Below are 23,726 nucleotides of genomic sequence, written 5' to 3' on the forward strand. Positions count from 1 at the left end.
TATAAACATTTGATTAAACTGATATACAATATGAATATGGATATGGATAAGGTAGGAGAATGAGAATCTATTTAACCCATTCATGTATTTAATGTTAGAGAACCAAAATGAAGCTCATTCTTTTCAATTTCTTTGATTTTCTTCTTTATAATGAGAAAAATCAGAAAAATAGAAACTCCATAAATTATCATTCAAATTCTGGAAAGTACAATACAAATTAAATTAGCCTAAAGTTAGTGAGTTTGCAGACAGTGATCCCTTATTCTATCAAAATATGCTCAAGAGTTAAGTATTTAGTTTTTCTTATTCTTGGACTTCCATTTGCCTATATATTTAATGGAGTATATATCAATGTGGATCACTGCTTTATGTTTATATATCCATACAGTGCACAAATGTTCATATATGATTTGTGAAATGAATTGATGTTGGACCCATCACTAATCAGTTGGAGACTTGTCGGTGGTTTCTTGCCCCTTGTTTATATGAAAGAAAATACTACTCCTATCATTTTATATTAAAACTATTTCCATTATATAAAAGTTATTGTAAATATTAAGTAATTAAAATGCATCATTCCACATTTTTTAAAGAAAAAATATTGCGTGACCATAGCCAGAAATTGCAATGTATACCACCTACCCTAAAGATATTTCTACGACTGCATTTAACTCTTGTGAAAGTTATTTCTTCTAGTGCACACTACAAAAGTTCAAATCTCTCTCTCTCTCATTTTCATATGCTGTGCACCAAAAATGCAGCTTCCTTCAACAATTTCATTGATTATCTTCTCATTTCTTGTTTGGGGCAACGATGCTTCATCAAAAATATCCACATACATTATCCACATGGATAAATTCTCCATGCCCAAGGCATTTTCCAGTCACCAGTTTTGGTACTCTTCCATCCTTGCCAAATCAGCATCTCCGGCGTCACCTGAGCCCAAGCTCATCTACACCTACGACCATGCCTTCCATGGATTCAGCGCCGTGTTGTCGGCAGAAGAAGTCGAAGCCTTAAAGAACTCACCCGGCTTCATTTCCGCCTACAAAGACAAGATCGCGGTCGCAGACACCACTCACTCCACCAAGTTCCTCGGCCTCACTAGCGCTTCCGGCCTCTGGCCGGCTTCCAACTACGGCAAAGACGTCATCATCGGCGTTATCGACTCCGGCATCTGGCCGGAGAGCCCGAGCTTTAATGACGACGGAATGACTGCGATCCCGGCGAGGTGGAAGGGAGCTTGCGACGGCGGTGTAGGTTTCAATTCGTCGCTGTGCAACAAGAAAATCATCGGAGCCAGATACTTCAACCAAGGAGTTCGAGCAGAGAATCCTGATCAGGAATTCATAGATTCAGCAAGGGACGACGATGGCCACGGCACCCACGTGGCGTCCACTGCCGCCGGAAACTACGTGGACGGAGTTTCCTACTTTGGCTACGCCCCCGGAACAGCCAGAGGGGTCGCTCCGCGAGCTAGGCTCGCAGTCTACAAGGTCCTTTTCTTCGGAGCCGCCGCTTCCGACGTGCTGGCCGCAATGGACCAGGCCGTGGCGGACGGAGTGGATATAATCTCCATTTCCATTAGTAGTTTTCCAATAGAGCTCTATGAGAATCCGATTGCAATCGCTAGCTTTGGTGCTAGGGAGAAGGGGATCATGGTCTGTATGTCGGCAGGAAACAGGGGACCGAGTTACGCCACCATACGATCGGGGATCCCGTGGGCTGTCGTGGTGGCTGCGTCCACTATTGACCGTTGGTTCGCGGGTACCTTAACCCTCGGCAACGGCAAAACCATCATCGGATGGACTAGGTTTCCAGCGAGAGCCCGTGTGAGAGACTTGCCACTAATATACAATCAAACTCTATATTCCGATTGCCAGTCAGAAGCATTACTAGCCGAAGCGCCTTCTCCGGGCATCATCGTCTGCGATTTCACCGAGTTCTTCACCTCCATTGGAGATCGGACCGGGCCGGTTATCCGGCCAGCCATCATCGTCTCCCAAGACCTCACTGTGTTCCGATTCGTTTCGTTCCCGTACCCTGAGATTGTGATAACCCCAGCACAAGCCCGCGACTTGATCAATTACGCGACAAACACTTCTTCCCCAGCCGCATCCATCGATTTCCAGCAAACGATTTTAGGTCCAGGGCCGAGAGCTGCTCCGTTGCTGGCGGATGATTCATCGAGAGGGCCCGCGCAAAGCTACGAGCGCATCCTGAAGCCCGACATAATGGCGCCGGGAGTGCTGATTCTAGCAGCATTCAATCCTCAGATCAGAACAACTACTCTGCTTGGAAATTTAGAACTTTCTAGTGACTACAACCTTCTCTCAGGGACATCAATGTCATGCCCTCACATATCCGGGGTCGCGGCCCTTCTAAAGGCCGCGTACCCAGATTGGAGCCCTGCGGCCATACAGTCCGCGATGATGACGACCGCCAATCATCTTGATAACACAAATCAACCTATCAGGGAGCAGGACACCCTACTTGCCCAACCACTAGGCATGGGGTCGGGTCATGTTGATCCGAACCGTGCCCTTGATCCTGGGCTCGTTTACGATGCTTCTGTTCAGGACCTGGTGAATCTGGTATGTTCCATGAACTTTACTAGCAACCAGACTCAAACGATCATAAGGTCAAGCTACAACTGCTCGAATCCATCCTCCGACCTCAATTATCCATCGTTTGTGGTTCATGCTGAGGGAGGAGCTACTAAGGCTTGGGAGTTCCAAAGACATGTAACGAATGTTGGCGCGGGTGCAGCCAGGTATAAGGCTACGGTGGAAGTGCCAGGGAATGTGACGGCGAGAGTTCGGCCTCAAACGCTGGTGTTTGGCAAGAAATACGAGACCAAGAGTTATTCACTTACGATTCGGTATAAGGGTGTTGATGAAGTATTCGGATGGGGTGCTCTGATCTGGACCGACGAAACCGGCAACTACAAAGTTAGAAGCCCGATTGTATTCATATCTTGATTGATGCCCAAAACAATAAATTGTAGCAATGGTTGTTACTATTATGTGGGTTCCATCTGTTTAATTTCAATAAGGACTCATTTTTAATCTATATAAGAAAAAAACAATAAAGATCAAACATGGAATTTCATTCATCATACACGTATTCGGTCAATTCTAATGTCATCATGACGTTATCCTGTATAATAATTGAGTGTCTATGTAATGTGTTAGAAATCAACGAGAATCATGGGAAGATTATGAGAAGATTGTGAAATCAATTAGAATGATCACTTCCTGATTTAAAGCTAGGGTAAATCACATTGAAATCTGACCATATGTACATAACCTCTCAGCCTATTTAGGCATATATCTTCCTATCATTGTATATACTTGAATGAAATAAAAGAAGAGCTTTCTTCAACATGGCATCAGAGCCAAATAAACAAAGGCTCAGAATATAGATTCATCATCGCCCGATACCTGTCCCGACCAGAAGGCGGACAACTGGCGAGTACCTGAAAATGGCAGAAGGAGACGATGTCAAAACCGGCGACATTAAACTCAAAGCAAGCAAGAATGCTACGGTAGCATTCAAGCTGAACGGAAGAAATTATCCCCTATGGGCTCGATTGATGCGAGTAGCCATCGGGAGTAGAAGGGCACTACGACACATCACCGGAGTGTCGGAGCCCCCAAAGCCAACCGATAAAGAATATCTGGAGTGGGAGGAGACCGATTCAGTGGTCTTCTCCCGGACCTTAGACAACATGGAGATTGAAATCGTCGGAGATTTCGCACATCACCAAAGTGCGAAGGCGATCTGGGATAGCCTAGCTGTGACGTACCAGAGTACGTCGGACTCATATATGATATACGACCTGGAGGACAAGGCCAGCCGAATCGTGCAAGGAGACATGGATCTGGAGACTTACTGGAGGACACTACATGGAGTATGGATTTAAATCGATCGGTGCCAGACAAAAAACATCACCTGCTGCGACAAAGGAATCGGTGAGTACCGTAGCATCATAAATCATAGAAGATTATACAAGTTCTTGGCGGGGTTGAACCCCCAATTCGAAGGAACAAGAAGAGATATCCTCAAAGAAAGCCCAACCCCTCCGGTGGATGTCGCGTATGGCTTGGTGAAAAGGGAAGCCATACGGCTCAAAATAATGCCGCCGGCGAACCCCGATTCAACCGCCGGCGAACCCCGATTCAACCGCCGCAACAAATGGGGTGGGGCTCGGATTTGGAGCCCGAAACACACGATTCCAGACCCAGCAGCCGCCGATCCATCCCGGACAACCCCACGCCGCCACCAACAACCGTCGCGGAGCAACCAAACCCGACAAGACCAAGTTGTGGTGTTCAAATTGCGGTATGAACAAACACACCCGGGAAACTTGCTTCAAATTGGTTGGTTTCCCGGATTGGTGCGAGGAGAATCAAAGGGGAAAGGCCAAATTGGCCATCGGAGTTGAGGAGACTGGCGGAACGGAAAACACCGTCCGTGGGAGAGGTGGCCCCGAGGGTGGACCTCCAGGCGGCGGCAGACGTGGAGAGGAGGTGGGGCAGGCAGCATTCGCTGGACGCGTCGGAGGATCGGAGAGCGGCGCATTTGGGGAATGAGGAAATGGGTTAGGGTTTGTCAAACCCTACCCATATTATTTCTTTCCGAATAGTCCCCATACTCTTGAGAAATCACATAAAAAACCCCATTCTTTGCAGACTACCCCCCGTACTCTAAATAATTCAAAAACTGACCACCCCAAAGTATGTGATAATACCTTAGTCAGTCCTAATAGTTTTAAGATATTGCATGATCTACCCATTGCATGTACTGTCAAACATAAATTTGTTGATAAAGATGAACGGTGGATTTTTTATTGTTGAGCCACTGACACGATGACCCATGATAGGAAGGATTTTGTGAACTTTTGTGATACTATGAAAAGTCAGATACAGACTGCAGATGGGGAATTAACTTCGGTAGAGGGGAGTGGGACAATTGAGATTTCACCAACATTAAGATTGTCAAATTGCCTATATGTTCCCAAATTGTCCCACAAGTTGATGTCTATTAGCCACGTGACGAAGGAATTAAATTGTACTTTACTAATGCATCATAATTTCTGTGTATTACAGGATATCAGGACGAGAAGGATAATTGGGCGTGGCACTGAGCGTCAAGGCCTCTACTATGTTGATGAGATGGCTCACCAAGGCAGTGCCGCAATGCTGGCTCACGGATCTGCGACTCGGGATGTTTGGTTGTGGCACAGACGTCTAGGTCATCCATCTCTTGGTTATTTTAAATTACTTTTTCCTAATTTTTCCCACCTCAAGGATTTTGAGTGTGAATCTTGTGTTTTGGCGAAAAGCCACAGACAGTCTTTTAAATCTTCTGAAACTCGTGTCAAGAGTCTGTTTTCTTTAGTGCATGCTGATGTTTGGGGCCCTGCGCCCGTTACTGGTGATCATGGTTTTCGATATTTTTTTAATTTTTGTCGATGATTGTTCAAGAATGACATGAGTATATTTTCTAAAAAATAAATCCGAGGTTTATGATAAATTTGTCCTTTTTTTACAAACTAATCTAAACTCAATTTCAGACAACCATTAAAGTCCTTAGGTCTGATAATGAGAGGGAGTTCGTCAATAAGGAAATGACAAATTTTTTCATGGAAAACGGGTTAGTTCATCAAACCTCATGCCCATATACCCCCGAACAAAATGGAGTAGCCGAAAGGAAAAATATGATAATTATGGAAATAACTCATACCTTGTTTTTTTATTCTAATGTTCCAAAATTTCTTTGGCCCGAGGCCGTTGCAACATCTGTTTATTTGGTGAACCTTCTCCCTACAAAAATTTTGAAAATGAAAACCCCGTTACAAATCCTATCTTCTCTAGCCGACGTGCCTGAACCTCTTACTCTACCCCTCGAAATCTTTGGATGTTCTGTGTATGTTCATGTTCCCAAACACGAGAGAACGAAATTTTCCGCATGCGCAATAAAATGTGTTTTTTTGGGGTATGGGATCAATCAAAAGGGTTATAGGTGCTTTGACCCATCGTCTAGAAAGATAATTACAACCATGAATTGCAATTTTTTGGAGTGTGAATATTACTACACCAGTCTTAGTAGTCATGGGGAGAGTAGTCATAGTAATGTTGATAGGTCAAGTGGACCCCTAAACTGGTTTGTGCCATCACCAAGTGACTCTGTCGTGGAACCAACCGAGACAGCTAGTACTGCCGCCGAGCCTGTCTTGTCGGCTGTAGAGCCTCCTCAATCACCGCGTCCCAACAATCCTCCTCCAGTGATATCCGAGGTAATCCCTGAAACTGGAGTCAATAGTACAAATGTTCCTAATGACTCGCTGCAGAACCAACAGAAGATGTAGAGTCTGCCGACAATGCCGTGATCGATGGAGATACCGGACAGTACACACTTCCATATCGAAGCACGAGGGGCGTTCCACCCAAGCGATACAGTCCAGAACGCGCCTCGAAGAAGAGTAGATATTCGGTGGCAAATCTGGCTAAAGCAAACCTGACAGAAATGGCAGGGGCCTTTATGACGGCCCTGTATAAGGAAGAAGAGCTCCCCAGATCGGCAGAGGAAGCAATGCAGATTCCACATTGGAGGAAGGCAATGCTTGTAGAAATGAATGCACTATTGAAGAGCAAAACGTGGGAAGTGTGTGTGAAACCAGAAGGGTCTAGACTAGTGGGATGTCGATGGGTGTTTACAATCAAGAGGAAGCCAGACAGGTCTATTGAACGCTACAAAGCAAGGTTGGTAGCATAAGGCTATACTCAAACTTATGGAGTTGATTATGCAGAAACCTTCTCACCGGTGGCCAAGATTAACACCATTCGTGTATTGTTCTCTATTGCTGCGACAAAGGACTGGCCACTACACCAGTTTGATGTAACCAATGTCTTCCTACATGGCGAATTGACTAAGCCAATCTATATGGAAGCTCCGCCAGGCTTCGAGGGAGAACTCAAGACATGAGAGGTGTGTAAGCTCAAGAAGACCCTTTATGGTTTGAAGCAGTCACCTAGGGCGTGGTTTGGGAGATTTACTGAAGTAATGAAGAAATATGGATACAAACAGAGTAACTCAGATCATACTCTGTTTCTGAAGAAGAAAGAGGGGAAAATCACTTGTCTGGTTATTTACGTGGATGATATGATTCTTACTGGAGATGATGAGGAAGAAATAAGACAACTAAGGAAGAATCTATTTGCCGAGTTTGAGATGAAAGATTTGGGTCTCTTGAAATACTTTCTGGGTATTGAGGTAATGCGATCCAAGAAGGGAATATTCATAAGCCAACGGAAGTATGTTCTGGATGATCTCCTAGCAGAAATAGGAATGCTAGATTGCAAGCCTGCAGAAACACCAATGATGCAGAACCATGATCTTCGATTGACTGAAGGGGCAGAACTTACGCACCAAACAAGATATGAACGTCTGGTGGGTAAACTTATCTATCTTTCTCACATGAGGCCAGATATTGCATATGCTGTGGGAATAGTGAGTCAATTCATGCATAAACCGCAAGTCGATCATTGGGAAGCAGCGTTAAGAATCGTGCGCTACTTGAAGGGAACCCCAGGACACGGGATATTGTTCGAGAACCATGGGAACTTAGCAGTACATGGATTCACCGATGCAGATTGGGCAGGGAATCCAAATGACCGAAGATCTACCGCATGGTATTTCACCTTCGTGGGAGGTAATCTTGTGACTTGGCGAAGCAAGAAGCAAAAGGTGGTGGCCTTGTCAAGTGCGGAAGCAGAGTTCCGTGGAATCAAGAGTGGGTTGACAGAAATCCTATGGATAAAGAAGTTAATGACAAAACTTGGATTGATGTCAAACGAGCCATGTAGGCTCTTTTGTGACAACAAAGCAGCAATCAACATATCTGAAAATCCAGTACAACATGATCGGACGAAACACGTTGAGGTAGACCGTCATTTCATCTAAGAGAATATAGAGGCAAAGGTGATAGACCTCCCATTTGTTCGTTCAAAAGATCAGTTAGCAGATATTCTTATGAAGGCAGTGGATGCAAGAAGCTTTAGTGAAGTATTGGGCAAGTTGAAAATAGGAGATCCCATTGTTCAACTTGAGGGGGAGTGTTAGAAATCAGCGAGAATCATGGGAAAATTATAAGAAGATTGTGAAATCAATTAGAATGATCACTTCCTGATTTAAAGCTAGGGTAAATCACATTGAAATCTTACCATATGTACGTAACCTCTCTGCCTATTTAGGCATGTATCTTCCTATCATTATATATACTTGAATGCAATAAAAGAAGAGATTTCTTCAACATAATGGCATGGAGGTAGATTTGGATTTGGGACCCGTATTAAAAATATACTCCTGTCTCATTAGACTATTTTTTTATCTAAAAATAAGTTATCTTTTTTATTTTTATTTCTTTTTAGCTCTATTCTTTCTTTTTCTATTTAATTATTTAAATATTATTTTGTTAAATTTTATATCTATAAAAAAGTCTCGTTTATAGTAGGACAAAGAGGATATTACATGTCCATCACCTTTATTTCCTTCACTTTTTTTTGTTCTTTTCATTTGATCCCTCTCATATTTATGTACTCCTTGGTTTACAATCAACAATTATATATTTTTTCCATTTTATTTCATTCACAAATATTAATTCTTTTTCTATTTTTAATAAATTTCTTTCTTTAATAAAGTGATCACATTGCTGTCAATACTTAACCAATTTTTTTTCGCTATATCACAAATTTACCAATTTTGCATACTTGTGTTGTCAATTGTTAAAATTATTAAATAATCCACAACTCATATTTCATGCTGAAGAGTCTCCAAATTGGTTTGAAATCTTTAGAAATTCCAAATCTCTTCCCCATAACTCTAAAATTCCAAGAGCTTGTATGAGTACGGAGTATGGAGTGTGGGAGCATGGAGTATGACTATGGAGTTTTAGAGTTTGGGTCCATATTTTATTATTTGTAGTCCAATGGAATCCTCATGGGTGTCGGAATAAGATTTGGTTGCTGTAACATTTAATACACCCTTGTTAATAATTAATGGTTTTATTTTTAATTTTTAGATAGATTTCTTTCACTAAGAGCTTTATTAGGATTTTGGTTTCTATTATGGATTTAACTAATACGTACTCCATTTGTTAATAATTAATGGTTTTATTTTTAAATTTTTGGTAGATTTATTTCACTAATAATGTGAGCTTTATTTCATATAAACAATACTTTTACCACTTTTTATTACTACTATTTTTCATATTTTACTAATAATGGCACAAAATTATTTTAATTAATATTATAGTAATATTTTTTTACGTAAATAATGTGTTTTTAAAAAAATAATTAATTACTTCTCTTCAATTATATCCATATTTTTTCCTTTCTATGTCATTCTTTATCTACTTTTCTTCTATACCTTACTAATTTTATATTAAACCCCTTTCTGTCCACCGGGGGGATTGTTTTATGTAGAAGGATGGAGTATGTGATGATTCCGCGAATTGTTGATGTTAGTAAATGCAGGAAAATACAGATCACGACACAGAGAATTTTACGTGGTTCGATTTACTGAGGTAAATCTACGTCCACGGGGAGAAATGGGGGCAGGTTTGTATTGCTTGATCTGGAATTACAGCTTACAACACAGACTTGCTATATGGTATTTTTCTCTAGAGAGCTTCTAACCCCTTTCTATCAGATCTAAGTTCTATTTATACATTGAACTAAGATCGTGGCTTACATCATCACTCTAGGTCGTGGAGGTCGTGTAGGTCATGGCCTAAGATCGTGGCCTGAGTTGACGCCACGTGGTAGTGGGTGTGTTGGAAGTTGTGGAAATCCTGCATGGGTCCACTAACTCCTTGTTCGGTCGAAAACTGAGACCGAACTGCTTTGGTTGCCGATCTGAGAGTAGAGCTTGATGCCGACCTGAGAGCAGAGCTTGGTTGGCTTTTACCGAGCTGTAGGCTGAGGCCGAACTCTTTGGTAATGCCGAACTCGCAGAGCTTGATTGGTCGGCTTTTACCGAGCTGTAGGCTGAGGCCGAACTCTTTGGTAATGCCGAACTCATACTCTTCCTTGGGCTTTGGGCTGATGGGCCGTCATTGCTGTCGGGCTTGTTTAGTACGCACCCCATCAATGGAGTATCATTGAAAATTCACTCTTCATAATGTTAACATCGACCATCTCATATTTAGAAGCCGGACTTGATGGCGCTAGGCGTGTTGATCCTGGCAGCCTTTCATCCCCATCTCACGGCCGCGAGAATTGGCAGAAACATCGACCTCGCCACCGACTACAATCTCCTGTCGGGCACGTCGATGGCGTGTCCGCATATCTCCATGGCCGCGGCGCTCCTGAAAGCCTCGTACCCCGATTGGAGCCCCGCAGCGATACAGTCTGCGCTGGTGACCACAGCCAATCCTCTGGACAACACGAACCGGCCCATTAGGGAACAGGACGGCTCGGTCGCCTCGCCGTTGGGCATCGGGTCGGGTCACGTTGACCCGAACCAAGCTCTGGATCCAGGCCTTGTTTATGATGCTTCTGTGCAAGACCTAGTGAATCTGGTATGTTCCATGAACTTTACTCGCAACCAGACTCTGACCATCATAAGGTCAAGCTACAACTGCTCAAATCCAACGTCCGACCTCAATTATCCGTCTTTCGTGGCTCTGATTCGGGCGGCCGAGATCAGAAGGACGTTGACTCGGAGGTTCCGGAGAAGAGTGACGAATGTAAGGAATGGTGCGGCCACGTATAAGTTTACGGTGGAAGTGCCGGTGAACACCACAGCCGTAGTGGAGCCTCAAACTTTGGTGTTTCGCAAGAAAAATGAGACGAAGAGGTATTCTCTCACGATTCGATACAAGGCTGATATAGAGATTCAACATAGAGAAGGTGCAGTCATTTGGACCGACCAAACCGGCAAGTATAGAGTGAGAAGTCCGATTATGGTGTCGGCAGCCGCCGACAATTTCGAGTAATTTATGTGAAAAAAAAATTACATGGCCGATTATGGTATCTGTTGTTCAATAATGATGATGTTAATAATTTAGTTTCATCAGATTATCCTAATAAAGGAAAGCTTCGTATATCATCTTCTGTTTGCACGTGAAATTGCATGAAACCATTCAAAGAAATGCTTTCTCTCTTTAGAGGTTGAAATTTTGGATTCTAAAAAGATATTTTCAATTTTATATTATCACGATTTAGCTTTAAAAAAGGACCACACAACGATGACTGTCTTTTGCATTGAAAAGTCGGTCCTCGCCATCAATTTGTTTTTGCACGATGTCGAATTTTATCAAACTTTATGCATATTTAAGATCTAGATATCACAGGATAACAAAGTAGTTTTTCGGTTTATTAATAGTCTATAGCAGGTTGGTAGTAAGAATATCGGTTTTGTTTATCTTTGCCAATTCTTTTGTCATATTTGTCCATTTTGGATCTTAATTTTACATTGTGGATGGTGTCATGTGATTTATGGCTGTTCCTAATCACACATTTTCTAGTTTGTCTATGTGTCCTAATCACACATTTGTCTTTATGTTTTATCTTAGCTTTTTTTTCTAGATGGGATTTAATTGTTAGTGACCAGAGATGCGACATCGAATAGACAAGACTTGGGTTTGGATTGTTTTTGGTGCACTGCTATTGTTTTCAATAATGCTTTCTTTTGTGTCTTTGAATTTGCCACAAACTTAGATGCTCACCAACTATTTGGGTTTGAACTTTTTTAATCAACTTTTTTGTGTTAGTTCAATTAACTATGTCATGTTTTCTGTTATGCATGAACTGCTTGTGTATAGAAAATGGACTATGTCAAGTTCCTATTAATAGGGTGATGCGTTCATAGGTGGACAACAAAATAATTCCTATATAGTCAAAACAATATTAATTTCAAATAAAAATTCAGGTTTTATTTTTGCCAAAAATAAAATAAACTAAACTTAGAAAACTTCAAGCTTTCGAATATGATTAAATGACTATGAATAAGATTAAAGAGGCTTTTAAAGGTGATGCTGGAATTGCAAAATCTACCATTGTTGATTATTAAACAAAGAGAAAAGAGAAGTAATTTCATTTCGTAAAAAACTAATGTGGGCAGTTTTTAGCCCATCAAAAGCCCAAAAATATCTTAACATGCACGGCCCACAATGACGAAAATCCCTCTTCTTCCCCACTAGGGTTCAGGGTTTAACCTGAGCTCAAATCACTCTCTTCAGTCTGTAGCTGTTTCGGCATCTGGAATTTCGTAAATTTTGCACTCGGTTGTTGGAGTTTGATTAAGTTGGAATGGGGAAGAAGCGAAAGCACAGCGAAACCAAGGCGGCAGAGAATGAGAAGAAGGAAGAAACCGCGCCGGAACGGCCGGAAAGAACTCTTTTCGGATTCAAAACCATACCTGAGGAATTAAAGGAGAATAATTCAACCCCCTTTTTCCGGAATAAAGAGAAAGTTTTGGTTACTTGTTCTCGCCGCATTAGTTTCAGGTTCAATTCTATAGTTATTTTCAGTATTTGATGTTATGAGCTTGTTAATTTTTGCCTTACACCTGCAAATTAAGTTGGCACCTTGTGTCTATTTGATTTCTGTTTTTGTCGGAAATGTTGAATGTTTGATTTAAGTTTTACTGCGTCAATATTTGATTTATCTTTATATTGGATTTGTTGATTGGGTGATTTTAGGTATCGGCATTTGATGATGAACTTGGTTGATTTATTGCCTCATTGCAAGAAAGATAACAAGGTCGAGTCAAAGGGGAGCAAAGGTGCGGATCTGAACGAGCTTGTCGAGCTCAGGAGCTGCTCGTCTTGCTTGTTCTTTGAGGTATTCTGAGCCTCTGAACTTATCTTGAAATAGTGTTGATAGAAACATCAATTGTAATGTAGCTGCAACGCTTGCTCTCTGCAGTGCAGGAAGGGGAGAGACCTATACTTATGGATGGCTAAGTGCCCCAATGGTCCCTCCGTCAAGTTTTTGGTTAATGCGGGTATGGTTGGTTGTATTTGTTGCATTTTTTCAGATTTTTTACTCTCCCCAAGCCCCAAAAGCATTTCCTCTGCCTTTTAGATTGTTCGTGATTATGTTTGTCGTGTATTTATGTCAGTGCACACAATGGAGGAACTGAAACTTACTGGAAACCATCTCAAGGGTTCGCGTCCTATCTTGACTTTTTCGTCCAACTTTGATAAAAGCCCTCATTGGAAGCTCTTAAAGGAGATGATTACTCAGGTAGGTCCTCCATGCCTTTTTGTTTTTCTTTTTGCCGATAATTGGTGAATTAGAACTTAGACATGATATGAGCAAATTAGTTTATAAGCATGTCTTAGTGTATACCAAGAGCTACCTTACGTTGGTTGGTATTTTCATATTGTAAGTGGAGTTGTCTTAATTTTAAGGAAATTTGCATTTTCTAGCACTAGAACTGATGTAAAATGCTATATTTAAAGTCTGTCTTAGTGATTGCATTGATTATATTTAAGGAGTTTTATAGCTTGTTGTCATGCGTTTCCCACCAACTTTGTGTATTTATTTATGGTTTCAAATTTCTATAAGTTGCTCCCCGTTATTCAGGTATTTGCCACACCAAAGGATCACAGGAAATCTAAACCATACCATGACCATGTATTTGTCTTCTCTATTGCTGACGACCACATATGGTTCCGGAATTACCAGGTTTGTGATGTTGTAGTAGCAAATAAGTTGGTGTAGGTGTAGCAATCCTATCTTGTTAATTTTTCATCATAAGAGGAATTTACGTTATCATCTTCATTTCTGTGACTCAGATATCAGCCGATCATACTGGCACATCACAAAAGTTAGACCGTGGAGACTTGGAAAAGATGACGTTAATCGAGGTTTGCTAAGGAACACCACAACTACGTACCTAGTGTTTGCATTCTAAATGTTCGTATTTAACACATTCTTTGCGCAGGTTGGTCCAAGGTTCTGCTTAAACCCAATTAAGATATTCAGTGGCAGCTTTGGTGGCCCAACATTGTATGAGAATCCTTTCTACGTTTCACCCAACACGGTTAGTTCTGTAGTAGTATATCCTTATCTTCATGGTTCTGCCTTACAATTTCAACTTTCATTTTCTTTTCTCTCTTCTAATGCTTGCTAAAGGTGAAATTATTGCTTCAAATGGATGTTCAATTTTGAATCATAATAAATCTGTCGCAAATGAAACCTTATAGTTGATTCTTCCCCCATACCTTTGTCCAGATTCGCTCTATGGAGAAACGGCAGAAGGCTGGGAAATATGCAAAGAAGGTTAAAGCCAAGACCAGGAAGAAGATGCACGAGATGGAAAATCCCCTCGAAGTGGATGAGTTTGCTGATATGTGGAAGGAGTAAGAATCTAATAACCTTTGGCATGTCTTTTTATTTGCTTTCATGTAGTCAAAATTTAGTTTCCTCCACACAACAGGAAGAGTTGTGATTGGTTATCCAGTTGCACTTTGTACCAAATATGTAGTCTTATTGGTTCGTATAAACTGTATTTGCTCTGTGGCTTCTCATTCTGCATATATATGGAAAGCAAAAACTTATCCAACTCTTACCGTAAATTGTGTTCCTCCTACTTAAGAATAATTTTGTGATTTGGACATAAGCATCCAAAATATAAAATGTTTTTTCCATTCTCTGGTGGCAAGCATGTGTTCTGGATGAGTATGAATGATTCTTGCCAGTAGCTATTGATAAGTAGAGGACTAGACTTGTGTTTGTTAAAATAATGAGGTGAGCATGTTCTTGCATAATACTACTAATATGGAGTATTTCATTTAACAAGAAAAGCTTCAACGTAGAAGCAAGAGCTTATGGGAGTTTAAGGTTTAGTGCTTGTTTGTTTATCAGGAAAATAATATTGCTAAGAATTATTTTACGTGAATAAGAAAAGGAGCATGATTTCATTTAGCTTCAAAACATTCAAAGTGATGTTTAAACTATCCATTTCATCAAACTTAATAACATACGCTTCTCCACCACTAGTCTTCTATCTCTGTCTTCAAAATTGCTGAATATACGTGTACTTTGTTTTCGCGTTGATCAGAAAACCTTAATGTCAGATAATTAAGACAATTAAAATTTCACAAATTTGCATTTCAGTTTTCTGAAAATAAAGTTTACCCAAATTTTGTGATCATAGATGGCGGCAAGATATATCCTTAAAAAATAGTACTCCCTCCGTTTCACCATAGTTGAGGCGAAACTTTTCGGCACGGAGTTTAAGAAAGAGATGTTGAGTATGTTGAATAAATAGATAAAATAAGTAAGAGAGAGAAAAAGGTGGAGAGAATAAAGTAGAAAGTAAATAAAGTAGAGAGAAAAAATTAAGAGAGAGTAAAGTAAGAAAGAGAAAATAATTACTATATCTGGAAATGACTCAACTATGAAGAAACTTTTCGAAATGGAAAAATGACTCAACTATAAAGAAACGGAGGGAGTAGTACGTTTAACCATTTTTGGATTGGATCCCATTGCCGACAATGATGGCTGTAATCGCCACTTGCAAAGAAGATAACATTATTATAATTAAGAAGCCAAAAAAGAGGAGTAGAAGTGACAGTTTTAAAAGCAATGCCACTTTGAAGAGCAGAGTGCATCACTGATGAGCCCTTCAAACAAAATGGAGCTTCCTAATGCAGTTTTTCATCTTCTCATCTCAATGTTGTTTCTTCTAGTTCATCATGTTTCATCACAAAGATCCACTTACATTATCCACATGGACAAGACCTCCATGCCTAAGGCATTTTCCAGTCACCATTTCTGGTATTCTTCCCTTCTTACATCATCAAAATCAGTGTCTCAAAACGCTGACAAATCCGAGCCCAAACTCATCTACACCTACGACCACGCCTTCCACGGATTCAGCGCTGTGTTGTCGACCGACGAAGTCGAATCCTTGAAGAACTCAGCTGGCTTCATCTCTGCCTACAAAGATGGTGTCGCAATGCCGGACACGACACACTCCACCAAGTTCCTTGGCCTCACCAGTGCTTCCGGGCTCTGGCCGGCTTCCAACTACGGCAAAGATGTTATAATCGGCATTATAGACACCGGTATCTGGCCAGAAAGTCCGAGCTTCAAGGACGACGGGATGACTGAGATCCCGGCAAGGTGGAAGGGGGCTTGCAATGGCGGTGAAGATTTCAATTCATCGCTGTGCAACAAGAAAATCATCGGAGCCAGGTACTTCAACCAAGGAGGCCGAGCATCAAATCCGGATCGGGAGTTTAAAGATTCAGCAAGAGACGACGATGGCCATGGCAGCCACGTGGCGTCTATTGCAGCAGGAAACATTGTGGAGGGAGTTTCCTTCTTTGGCTATGCGCCCGGAACAGCGAGGGGGGTCGCTCCCCGAGCTAGGCTCGCAGTCTACAAGGTCCTCTTCTTTGGAGCTGCTGAATCTGATTTGCTGGCCGGGATGGACCAGGCCGTTGCAGACGGAGTCGATATAATATCCGTCTCAATAAGCAGCCGCGCGGAGAATCTGTACGAGAGCCCTTTCGCCATAGCCAGCTTTGGCGCGAGGGAGAAGGGGATCATGGTTTGCACGTCGGCAGGGAACCGCGGGACTCGTGGAGTTAGGACTATATTTAAGGGAGTCCCTTGGGCCATGGTTGTCGCTTCAGGAACCGTTGATCGTTGGTTCGCCGGTACGTTAACTCTTGGCAACGGGAAAACCATCACCGGATGGACCACATTTCCGGCAAGAGCTAATATAAGAAACCTGCAGCTCGTCTATAACCAAACCTCATCTGCTTGCGACTCGCCCGACTTCTTCACAGATGCCCCTCCCGATAGTATCTTCATATGCAATCTGAATACTGGAAATGCAGATCTTGGTACGGTGATGCTCTACCAGCCTGGTACTAATGTTCGAGCAAGTATCGTCATCACTTCAACCACTGCTGAGATTTTTCGATCAACTTCATTTCCTGAACCAGGAGTTGTCATTACCCCGGAAGAAGGGGAAGAAGTGATCCGTTACGCATCAACTAGTGCTTCCCCGACGGCAACCATCGATTTCCAGCAGACTATTTTAGGAAGAGGCGGGCCGAGAGGTGTACCGGCTCTTTCAGATGACTCGTCGAGAGGTCCCGGGGTAAGCTATGAGCGTATATTGAAGCCAGACATAATGGCACCAGGGGTGTTGATCTTAGCAGCCTTCCATCCTCAGCTCATGGCGACAAGAATCGGGAGAAACATCGACCTCTCCAGCGACTACAATCTGATCTCGGGCACGTCAATGGCATGTCCTCATGTCTCGGGTATAGCAGCGCTTCTCAAAGCCGCACACCCTGATTGGAGCCCTGCAGCCGTACAGTCTGCGATGATGACAACCGCTAATCCTCTCGATAGCAACAAGCAGCCTATAAAGGACCTTGAGGGGATAGAGGCCTCACCACTAGGCATTGGATCAGGCCATGTTGATCCCAACCGAGCTCTTGATCCGGGTCTTGTCTACGATGCTTCTGTACAGGAGTTGGTGAATCTGGTGTGTTCCATGAATTTCACTCGCAACCAAACTCAAACGATCATAAAGTCTAGCTATAGATGCTTGAATCCGACAGCTGATCTCAATTATCCGTCGTTCGTGGCTCTGATTCGGGCGGAGGAGATTGGGAGGACGTTGACTAGGAGGTTCCGGAGAAGAGTGACGAATGTAGGGAATGGTGCGGCCACGTATAAGGTTACGGTGGAAGTGCCGGTGAACACCACAGCCGTAGTGGAGCCTCAAACTTTGGTGTTTCGCAAGAAAAATGAGACGAAGAGGTATTCTCTCACGATTCGATACAAGGCTGATATAGAGATTCAACATAGAGAAGGTGCAGTCATTTGGATCGACCAAACCGGCAAGTATAGAGTGAGAAGTCCGATAATGGTGTCGGCAGCCGCCGACAATTTCGAGTAATTTCCTTGATTTCAACATTACCTTATTTTCCTAACTTGTGGAGCCTATAGCTTTTAATATTTGTTTGTAATTGCCTCCTATAGTCAAGATTTACTTGGCTTCCCACCACGGCAAAATATGTGTTTTGATTGTTTAGTTGCATTTTGTACCAAAGATGATGTCATTTTGGTTCATATAAACTGTGTTCACTTTGTGTTTTTTCTTTAGTTTTATTTTGTTTTGTTATCACATTTAGAACATTACCCCCTCCGTCCACTATTGAGTGTCTTGTTTAGTTAAATGTCTTATTTTAATTAACTTTTACTCCCTCCGTTCGTCACTAGTAATCTCATTTCTTAATGACACGAGTTTTAATAAATGTAAAAAAAGTGAATAGAAAAAAGTTAGTGGAATATGGATCCCTCTTGCATATATTAATTTTAAATGAAATGTAGTGGAATGAGAGACCCTATTACCATTTATAGTAAAAATCAATCATGACTCTTATTCACGGACGAAGAGAGTACTATTTTTGCTAATGGACTTCAAATTCTACTAACTCATCTCACTCATATTTTATTTTAAAATTAAAATATACCACTCTATAAATTTTTTCTATCTACATTTCATTACATTTTCTTAAAACTCGTATTAAATCAACTTATGACACTTAATCATGGACAGATGGAGTAGTAAATTGAGAAGATATATTTATTATTTATTTAAAAATAAATATATATATCACTTTAGTAAATTTATATTTAGTAAGTTATTAATTTGGTCAAAAATTGTTAACAGTTAATTTATGACGGAATGATTAAATATGGACCAAAACATATTATAAATGGAAAAATAGAGGAAAGTGGATGGAAAAATAGCGAAATACCGGACCCATTTTTATATACATTCTCCGTCCAACTATAAGGGAGCCGCTTCTTTTTAAACCTTCGTTTTAAGAAAATGACTTGAACACCAATGAAATTATTGAAGGAGAATATCTTAAAGCATTCACAATGGTCCGGACTAGTGGTGGACTATTGTTCGCCACATCGGCATTTCTAGTCCGGACTAGCCTTCTGCAGTGGTATGGACTAGTGTCAGTCCTTTCAATTTTATATTTAATTTTGATTTTTTTTGTTTTCAAATACTAATAAATAGAAAAATATAATATATTAAACACAACAATTTTTTAAAAATACTAATTAAAAAAACACCTACATTACTTAATTAAATTTATATTATCTTAAAAATATAGACATGCTTATAGAAAAAAAAGTATAAACAAAAAAAGAATCGAATAAAACGAGAAAAGCATAACAAAAGTCAAAAATAAAAAGATGTTGAGTTTGAGGTTAAAAAATGGGAGTTGAAAATCTATATAAAACAACCATTTATCCCACATCGAAGTCATATAAAATTTGGAGTTGAAAACCAATCTATAAAAAATTTAATCAAGCAATGCACAACTTGCTCATCTAGTGTGAAGGATTATATTCTACAAAATATAATCTTTCACTAATTTACGAATTCGTCTTTTAATATGGATTGTTGTGAAACTATAGTTTTTTCTATTTTAATTTAAAAATTATTTTTAATTAAAATTTGATTTTTTATTGTGTGTGGCCTGCAATGGGTAGACGATAGGTCGAACGATGCATGAGCGACGCGTCCATCGGCCTGCAATGATCTGACGAGCGCGGTCGGACGAAAATCTACCATTGTGATGCTCTTACCAACATACTATACTCATAGCCAATTTATATTTTTTTTAATCTTTTTTAGTTTCATGAAATCATAAGAGCACCCGCAACGCGTGCCGAAACCGTTCCGCGTGCCGTTCCGCCGGAACGGTTTCGCCGCGGAACGCGTTGCGGCGCTGCATTCCGCTCCCGTCCCGTTCCCATTCCGTGCCGGGTGCCGACGGCACGTAACGCGGCACGGAACAAGCCGCCACGCGCCTGGGCGACGTGGCCGATCCCCGTGCGTGCGTGCTTCCCACTCGCCGGCCCGCGAGTGGGACACGTCAGCAATGACGCAATAATTATTTTTTTTTATAAAAATCGAATTTTAAAAAAAAAAAAAAAATTTTAAACGGTAACATTACCGTTTTTTTAACTTTTTCTTAATTTTTTTAATTTTTATTTTTATTTTCTTATTCTATAAATACACCTAATTCATTCATTTTATACACAACTACACATCTATTCTTCCTACATCAACATCAATTTCTCTCCAATTTTCATATTCTATCTCTTCAAAAAATGTCCGGCGACGGCAATTACGGTGGTGGCGGCGCCGGAGGGTGGGATCTCAACGCGTTCGGCGATTGGGAGACCATGTACAACACACTTGGTGGTTCTGGGTCATCGACGCCGGGCACGCAGGGGTCGGCGACGCCGGGTGGGTACCAACCACCCACTTTCGATGTGGATGCCTACGCTCGAGGCTCCGGCTCGCGGCTTTCCCAGGGTTTGTCCCAGATTCGGGAGGATATCCCCGTTGAACCCACTCAGGGAGGAGGCCGAGGCGGTGGAAGCTACAGGGCTGCGTCTGAGGCACCCGAGGAGGATGAGGAGGAGGAGCCGGAGGATCTGGGCCGGCATCCCTACACCAACGAAGAAACAAAGGCGGTGTACACCGCCTGGCTCACCGTCTCATATGATCCCATCGTCGGCAACCAACAAGCCGCCAAGTGCTTCTGGGAAAAGGTCCGTGATGTCTACCACGAGACTAAGCCGAAAGGGGCCCGGAAGCGCAAATATACAATGCTTCGTGCTCACTTTGGCCGAGTCGATTTACAGGTCAAAAAATTCTGCGGGATCTACTCCTCCGAAGCGGCGCACTACCAAAGCGGAGCTTCGGGCGCCGACATACTGAGGGCGGCTATGCGCGCCTTCCACCAGGACACCGGTGTACAGTTCAAATATGTTGATATTTGGCAGCTCGTCAAGGACGAGGAAAGGTGGGCCGGTGGTGTCCGCTCCAGCTCGGGATCAACCTCAAAGCGGACGAAGCACACGACGAGCGGCCAGTACTCGTCTGGTGACACCGATGCGCCCAGTGATCGTGGCACGCAGGAGGTTGGGGTTACGGCCGCCGAGTACGAGGGATCTAGCCGTGGGCGCCGTCGTCCGCAAGGGACGAAGGCGGCGAAAGCGGCTAGAGCGAGGAAGGGCCGAGGAGAATCAAGCCAGTCGGCCTCGGGATCGGGCTCACAAGGAGGCTCGAACACACTTATGGTGGCGTACATAACCGCCACAATGGCGGACACTTCCCGCTTCTCGTACGCCCAATTCACGGCCTGGTGGAACGGAATTGTGCATATGGCAGGACTACTTGGTCTTCCCCCTCCCCCTAAACCTCGACCGCCTCCGGAGGATGATTCGCCGGCGGAGTAGTTTTTTTATTTTCCCACGTTTAATTGTGTGTTTTTTATTGTGTGTTTTTTATTTTTTTAGGATTTGAATTGTGTGTTTTTTTTAATTTTTTTAAGTTTAAGTTGTAATTTTTTTTAATATTGTGTGTTTTTTAATAAAGTATGTTTGTTTTTTAATAAAGTATGTTTGTAGTGTGTTTATTTAATTTAATTTAGTTGGAAATAAAAATAAAAATTGAAATAGAATGAATAGTAATTTAAGGAACGGTTAAGGAACGGAGGGTTGCAGGTTCCGTTCCTTAGTTAAGGAATGGAGTAAAAAAGTACAGTGGGGCCCTCAAATAGTGGTTTAAGGAACGGTATAGGAACGGTATAGGAACAGCGTTGTGGATGGCCTAAGGCCATCCACAACGCTGTTCCTATACCGTTCCTAAACCGTTCCTTAAACCACTATTTGAGGGCCCCACTGTACTTTTTTACTCCATTCCTTAACTAAGGAACGGAACCTGCAACCCTCGTTCCTTAACCGTTCCTTAACCGTTCCTTAAATTACTATTCATTCAATTTCATTTTTTTTTAATTTCAACTCAATTCAATTAAAAAAACAAACACATTTTATTAAAAAACACACAACATTAAAACAAAGTTACAACTTAAACTTAAAAAAATAAAAAGCACACAATTAAAATCATAAAAAAATAAAAGTACACAATTTTAATAATTTCATCCGCCAAAGTTTGCCCAAATGTGCTCAATTAGATCATGTTGGAGTTGGGTGTGGGCGCTAGAGTCGCGTGTCCTTGCACGAATAGATAACCGTTCTTGTATAGACGGATGCGCTCCACTTCGAGGCGGACTACTTGCGGTTGAGCTTCCGGGGGATTCGGGGTCGAACCAATTTCCCGCCTCGGGTCCTTCGTCTTGGACAATCATGTTGTGCAAGATTATGCACGTATACATGATGTCGACCTTGTTCTCCATGAACCACGTACGAGCCGGGGCTTTGATGATGTTGAAGCGCGCTTGGAGAACCCCGAACGCCCTCTCCACATCCTTGCGAGCAGCCTCCTGCTTCTGCGCAAAAAGAGCCTGCTTTGGGTTCGCAGACCCACTGCACGTCTTCACGAAGGTAGGCCACTTCGGGTAGATGCCATCGGCGAGATAGTACCCCATTTTATAAAGCCGATTGTTGGCGACGAAGTTGATGGCCGGCGCTTTACCATCCAAAACTTCGGTCAAGAGGTCGGACTGGTTGAGCACGTTTACGTCGTGTAGGACCCCTTCCACGCCACCGGGCAATTCTTCCATTGCCAGTGCATGCAATCGACGCTGCCGAGCATCCCTGGGAATCCGTGCACTGTTTCGTGAAGGTCGAGAAGGAACTGACAATCGGCCGTGCTTGGCCTCCGGAGAAATTCGTCGGTGAAGGCTGCCCGGACGCCTTTGCAGAATTTGAGCAAGCACATTCGCCCAGTGCTATCTCCGATGTGGAGGTATTCGTCGAACATGTCGGCCGTTTGTCCAGTCGTAAGCTGGCGGATTGCTGCAGTACATTTCTGCAGCGTCGTGTGGCTGGGACGTCCGACCGCGTCGAACCCTTCCTGGAAGAACTCTTCCCGGGCTGCCAAAGTATTCGCGATGTAGAGAAATAACGGTTTCCCCATGCGGAAACGGCGACGGAAGTACGTATCTCCCCAAACCGGGTTATCGCAGAAGTAGTCGCGTACTAACCTTGCGGCGGCTTCCTCCCGGTTACGATGGATGTACGTACGGGAGCGACGTTGGGGCGGAGCGGCTTCTTCCGCCTCCCGTCGTCGATCTTCTTCAAGTGATTGTTCCAATATTTGACGCATTTGTTCATAAGGATCCATTAGTTTGATTAAATTTGGGAGAAGGAAAATAGAGTTGATTTGAGATGAAAATTGGGGTGGAAATAGAGAGAAATAGATGTGTGTTTGTGATTGAAATGAGTATGAAATAGGAGTATTTATAGAGTAAATAAATAAATAATAAAAAAAAAAAACCAAACGGCTATAAAATTAACGGTCTCATTACCGTTAATAAAAAATTTTTTTTTTTTTTTTTATTAAATTCGAAATTTTTTTAAAAAAAATGAATTATTGCGTCATCGGGACGAAGCCCACTCGCGGGGCAGCGAGTGGGCTTCACGCGTCGAATGGGAGTCCGCCACGTCGCCTCGGCGCGTGGCAGAACGTTTCGTTCCGCGTTCCGGAGGAACGAAACGCGGCACGGCATGGGAACGGTGGCGGCACGGAATGGCGACGGAACGCACGCTGCAACGCGTGCCGCCGCGAAACCGTTCCTCCGGAACGGCATAGGAACGGCGACGGCACCGCGTTGCGGGTGCTCTAATGACTCAAGTACTACATTTTTTTTTTTTTTTGAATCAAGTACTACATTATCATAT

General features: G+C 42.4%; 4 protein-coding genes across 4 annotated transcripts; all 4 read left to right on the forward strand.

The window, feature by feature from the left end:
• The first annotated feature begins 647 nt into the window (after positions 1-647).
• Positions 648-3,051, forward strand: LOC121755859 (subtilisin-like protease SBT3). Its single transcript, XM_042151275.1, has one exon. It carries the CDS (start codon positions 756-758, stop codon positions 2,979-2,981), a length of 2,226 nt encoding a protein of 741 aa, XP_042007209.1. The 5' UTR covers positions 648-755; the 3' UTR covers positions 2,982-3,051.
• Positions 3,052-10,225: 7,174 nt separating this feature from the next.
• Positions 10,226-11,002, forward strand: LOC121754881 (subtilisin-like protease SBT3). Its single transcript, XM_042150172.1, has one exon. The coding sequence runs from the start codon at positions 10,226-10,228 to the stop codon at positions 11,000-11,002; it is 777 nt and encodes a 258-aa protein (XP_042006106.1).
• Positions 11,003-12,161: 1,159 nt separating this feature from the next.
• On the forward strand, positions 12,162-14,593 carry LOC121753624 (ribosome biogenesis protein BRX1 homolog 1-like). Its single transcript, XM_042148847.1, has 8 exons — positions 12,162-12,514; positions 12,710-12,851; positions 12,936-13,014; positions 13,132-13,256; positions 13,599-13,700; positions 13,811-13,882; positions 13,960-14,058; positions 14,250-14,593. Exons 1-8 carry the CDS (start codon positions 12,318-12,320, stop codon positions 14,379-14,381), a joined length of 948 nt encoding a protein of 315 aa, XP_042004781.1. The 5' UTR covers positions 12,162-12,317; the 3' UTR covers positions 14,382-14,593.
• Positions 14,594-15,449: 856 nt separating this feature from the next.
• Positions 15,450-18,149, forward strand: LOC121755941 (subtilisin-like protease SBT3). The gene has a single exon (XM_042151389.1). The coding sequence runs from the start codon at positions 15,637-15,639 to the stop codon at positions 17,941-17,943; it is 2,307 nt and encodes a 768-aa protein (XP_042007323.1). The 5' UTR covers positions 15,450-15,636; the 3' UTR covers positions 17,944-18,149.
• The last annotated feature ends 5,577 nt before the right edge of the window (positions 18,150-23,726 follow it).

Source organism: Salvia splendens, chromosome 11, assembly GCF_004379255.2.
Source record: "Salvia splendens isolate huo1 chromosome 11, SspV2, whole genome shotgun sequence".
Classification (NCBI taxonomy): domain Eukaryota; kingdom Viridiplantae; phylum Streptophyta; class Magnoliopsida; order Lamiales; family Lamiaceae; genus Salvia; species Salvia splendens.